The sequence below is a fragment of the Sinocyclocheilus grahami genome, unplaced genomic scaffold (genome assembly GCF_001515645.1).
Source record: "Sinocyclocheilus grahami isolate Dianchi unplaced genomic scaffold, SAMN03320097.WGS_v1.1 scaffold2436.1, whole genome shotgun sequence".
Classification (NCBI taxonomy): domain Eukaryota; kingdom Metazoa; phylum Chordata; class Actinopteri; order Cypriniformes; family Cyprinidae; genus Sinocyclocheilus; species Sinocyclocheilus grahami.
In genome coordinates this window covers 34,931-39,981 of record NW_015507615.1, presented here as the reverse complement: position 1 = coordinate 39,981, position 5,051 = coordinate 34,931, and the positions used below count along the sequence as shown (strand labels likewise).

At 38.0% G+C, this 5,051-nt stretch overlaps 1 protein-coding gene across 1 annotated transcript in view; it reads left to right on the top strand.

The window, feature by feature from the left end:
* The window catches only part of LOC107575021 (NACHT, LRR and PYD domains-containing protein 12-like), a gene marked incomplete at its 5' end in the record, with an annotated part of 22,488 nt that extends 17,781 nt beyond the window's left edge, over positions 1 to 4,707 (top strand). Inside the window, 2 exons of the mRNA XM_016261430.1 lie at positions 148 to 321; positions 4,533 to 4,707. Of these exons, the coding sequence (XP_016116916.1) occupies positions 148 to 321; positions 4,533 to 4,707 (349 nt within the window). The remainder of the gene's footprint in view (positions 1 to 147; positions 322 to 4,532) is intronic.
* Between the last annotated feature and the right edge of the window lie 344 nt (positions 4,708 to 5,051).

The window sequence follows — 5,051 nt, the reverse complement described above, 5'->3', positions numbered from 1 at the left end:
TTAAATTCTTGCTGCTGGGTGTTTTTTTATGTCTTTTGTAATGTGGTTATCATCATCATCATCATCATCACCAGTATTTGTCAACTGTCAGCTGAAACATACTGGTAAATATTCAGATTAAAACTGAAGTGTTTTCTCTTTATGCAGTCTGAAGAACAACTGCATCACAGAAGGAGCTTGTCATGTTCTGGCTGAAGCTCTAAATTCAAACCCTTCAAATCTGACAGAGCTGGATCTGAGTGAGAATAAACTAGGAAACCCAGGAATGAAGATCATCTTGACTCTGTTTGAAAATGTACAGTGTAGACTGCAAAAGCTGAAGTAAGTATTTTAAAAGTGTGTCCCATTACCCAGACTAGTGACCCACCACTGTTTCATAAATGTGAAAATATTTTACACTTCTCATCAGGACTGCACAATTAATCAAAATAAACTCGAAATTGTGATATGGGTTAGTGCAGTTATCAGATCACAAAAGGCTGCAATTGAATTAAATATACAGTCTGCAGTGTCACATGCTTAAGAGCAAAGTGCATTTACATGTGAGCAGATCATGAGTTAGTATCAATAAATCTTGTTCTTCAACCAGCACCCTCCAACATTTAGCATCAGCACACTGGAGAAGTGCCATGTCTTTAAAATTCAAATCTATTGTTTTCTATGTGTGTTCAAACACTGGTGGCATCACTCAAAATCTGTTAGTGGCTAATAACTACAACACAACTCGCATAGTTTTCCATTAAATTACATTATAGGGATCACATGACGTTGCTAAAAAATACTGACATTGTGTATTTGGTGTAATGCAATGTGTTTATGCGTTGTTTAAGGTTAAAAAAAACATTAAATGGTGGTTTCCACATACTGTACACTATTGTTACTTCTCTATGCCCCGCCTTTCTGAAACGCATCAATTTTTACAAAGCTCATCGTTCTAAAAAAGCGAGGTGTATGCTGATTGGCCAGCTATCCAGTGCATTGTGATTGGCCGAATACCTCAAGCGTGTGATGGAAATGTTACCCCCCCCCCCATACTGTGATGGCGTGTCCCCCCCCCCCCCGCGCGATGAGACAAAACCAATAAAAGCCATTACAAGCTAAGCATCTGTTGCATCCAGTGGGGACATAATTACTGATTATGATAACTTATACTGTCTTTTTACGCGTTGCATTGCGTATCATGCCGCGTAAATAAAACCATATCTGCATTTGTGATCGGAGAAACGACAAACAACAAGCGCTACTCTACACTGCTTAAAACTCGCGTTTGAATCATCAGTGGCAAATTATTTAAATATGAAACGTACTTACAGACTGTGAGTCAGAAGCGCCAGACTGTCCTTGCAAAGTTGGAATTGCCACACTTAGAAACAGCCTTTGTGCACAGACAACATTGTAGGCTACACTCCCAGGTTCAGAAAACAGTCCTCCGTAAAATGCGCTGCACACATCTGAATATTTGGTTTGAAGTGTTCTGGAACAGTGTTTTAAATATAACTTAACCACTGATTTCTAGTTGTGTCCTCTTTTGGAAGGCCAAACAAAGTAGTTTCACTTTCACAACGAAACACACAGTGTCTTCACGACATGGCGGCGGCAACAATACTACAGCGAGAATCAAAGTTATGCCTTCTTTCTTTGTGTGAACATTGGGGCGGCGTTATACAAATCTTCCCACACAGTGACGTAGACATGTGGGGGCGTGTTAGAACGAGCCGTTTTAGGTAGGCGTGGTTGACTCTTAACTTTTATAAAGAATATCTCTTTGGGTTTGAGACTTTAGTCTTTGCAACTTTAAGGATCTTATCTATGCACAAACAGCTTGTAACACTCCAAAGAGAAAGGAAAATTTGAAATTGCATCATATGACCCCTTTAACAATAATTTGGGACAAATATTAGTGTGTACTGACTTCACCCTAAGCAGCTTAGTTTTTTCAATCAACTTCATTCAAAGCTAAATTGATGCTACTTTGTTCATTATTGAAGTGAATTTTGCCGGCGCACTAGTGTTAGATTCACTGTTTTGAAGCTTGAACATCAGAATAGAGTACAGATGACACATCCGCTGTGTAACGCCTGTGAGATGTCTGAGTCGAGTCGAGTTGCCTTCCCATGAATTTGGAAGGTTCACTTAATTTTACGTTCATGTAATTTCCAACATTTTTTGGCAGATGATGTTAACAGCTTTCAGCAGATTTGTACAACAAAGTGTTTATAAACTTGTTGTGAACTAAGCACAAACTTAAAGGTCACTGTGTAGTCTTCTACCAAAATAAAAGCCTGAGGACTTGACATTTGAAAGAAAAGAAATTAAGACATAAATATTACAATAGTAAATTTATCATCCCATCCTTCAAAACTGAAATCCTTCTCCAAGCTGCTTGTTCTATGTAGCGTTGTAAGTATGGTTTAGGCTTAAGTATTGTACTGTAAAATACAAAATATTATTATAATTATCAAATAAAAAATAATAATTTCACAGTATGATTATCATGCAAATCTCATATTGGCATTTGTTCAGTATATTTATTTATTTATTCTTTATGTAGACTTTCAGACTGTAGTATCACTGAAGAAGGTTCTAATACAGTTGCAATCAAAATTATTCAACCCCCTTGACCTGCAAGGCATTTTGCTGCGGAGAACAACATTTCAATGAAAGCAATTCAACAAAGGCATCAGTAAAGTATTAGAAAAAGTTTGTTAATACACTTCAAAAAGTCAAATTTTGCACAGAATATTTTATTCTTTAAAATCACCAATAAACGCTGATTAGTAAGTGCTTAGAAGCTTCTGTCACCTCTCTACTACAGTCTTGGCCCATTCCTCGCCTGAAAGAGCTTCCAGATCACTGATAATCTTTGCTCTTCACATTGCCACTGCTTTCTTTAAATTCAACCAGATATTTTCAATGAGAATTAAATCTGGAGACTGAACAGGCCATTTAAGAACATTCTATGACTGATCCCTGAACCAAGCAAAAGTAGATTTGGATGTGTTCTTTGGGATGGCTGTCCTGCAGGAAAGTCCATTGATCATCAGCTTCAGTCTTTGCACCAAAGGCATCACAATTCTTGTAAAAATGGCCTGATACATCAAAGAATCCATGATGTCCTTCATACGGTCATGCTTTCCCATTGCCACTGCTTTCTTTAAATTCAACCAGATATTTTCAATGAGAATTAAATCTGGAGACTGAACAGGCCATTTAAGAACATTCTATGACTGATCCCTGAACCAAGCAAAAGTAGATTTGGATGTGTTCTTTGGGATGGCTGTCCTGCAGGAAAGTCCATTGATCATCAGCTTCAGTCTTTGCACCAAAGGCATCACAATTCTTGTAAAAATGGCCTGATACATCAAAGAATCCATGATGTCCTTCATACGGTCATGATTTCCACTTCCCGCTACAGTAAAGCAACCCCATAACAGCACTGATCCACCTCCAAGTTTGACGATGGAGATGGTGTTCTTCTGCTTTTGAGATTGGCCTTTTTTGCAGCAGACATACTGCTGATCCATGGGTCCAAAAAGTTCCAGTTTGGTCACATCACTCCATAAAACATTCTTCCAGAACTCGACAGGTCTACACAAATGAATTTTAGCAAGTTCAAGTCAGCCTCTTGTTGTTCTTGATCAAGAGTGGTATTCAGCAAGATGCTTCAACATGAAGGCCATACTTGTCTAGTGTTCTTCTTATACACTGCATTGAAATTGTTTTTCTCCTTTCGTCGGGTCATCTTGCAAGTCTTTGGCTGTACATTGCAGGTTTTTCTCAGTTGCTCTGATTAAACATTTAATGATATTGTGCTTTTTCTTCAACACCCTCAAAGGTTTTCTGGTACGACACACTTTAAGCTAAGGAATAAGGCTGAGAGCATTTAATGTCTTGGAAATCTCCATATAGCCTTAGACTTTCTAAAGTAACACAAATATTTATTCTCCATAGCTTCTCTATAGCTTTTGTGAGATCTATGTTGACTTTGCCATTTCTGCTACTCAACTTCAGCACATGCATGGACTAACTGTATGTATGTGTAACAGCTCAAGGGATCTGAGTGAAGATAGATTAGGAGATCTGGATGGGGAGAAACTCTCTGCTCTTTTGATGGACTCTCACAGCAAACTGGAGAAAATAATGTGCGTGAACATGATTTATACATTGAAACCTCTTTGATTATTCATTATTAAAGACTGTCAGTCACGTGTGATCAGATATGAAGAGCTGTTGATCTGATGTGTGTTGAACATGTGCTGAATAATAATAATCAAGCATCATGTTAGTTCAGGCAGGCCACGTCAGTCAAGCTCGCATCAGCGGATAGTCAGCTGTTTCAGACGTGTACCAATCCAGTCTTGACACTCATCACAGTGCTCCATTTAATTCTGTTCTTTCAGCATCTCTTTTATCGCATCACTGCTCAAAATCAAACTCCCTCCTTCAAACCCAACACTAACAGTATGCAATATAACTGTAATAAATATACTTGACGAAAGTGGTCCTGACTGAAATGCTGTTTTTGTGTTCAGGCTGAATAATTGTGAGCTGACAGAGAAAAGCTGTTTAGTTCTAGCTACTGTTCTCTCCTCCAAAACCATCCTGAAAGAGATTAACCTGAACAGCAGTCGTCTGCTAGACTCAGGAGTCAAAGAGATCTGTGAGGGACTGAAGAATCCTGTGTGTGAGCTGAAGATACTGAAGTGAGTACATTTCACCAGCAGCTACACTCAACACCACAGCTATCACTGGAATATTATACATTTATTTATTTTTTGTTCACTGTTCACCTCCAGTAGTAAAAATAATTGAACAATACCACAATACCATATTGTTTTTATTGTAGACAGTGGTTTTCATTCACTAACCTCGCATAGACACACAAAAGTCATTATTATCTTCACAACAATAATAAAATAGCTATAACATTTGTTCACAATTATATTTTTTCCTAGGTTAAGGATGAATTATTAACAACCCAAGTACGGTTTAAAATTAACGAGGGCTTTGGGCAAAAATAGCATACCAAATTTACAGTAAGGGGGCAAAAT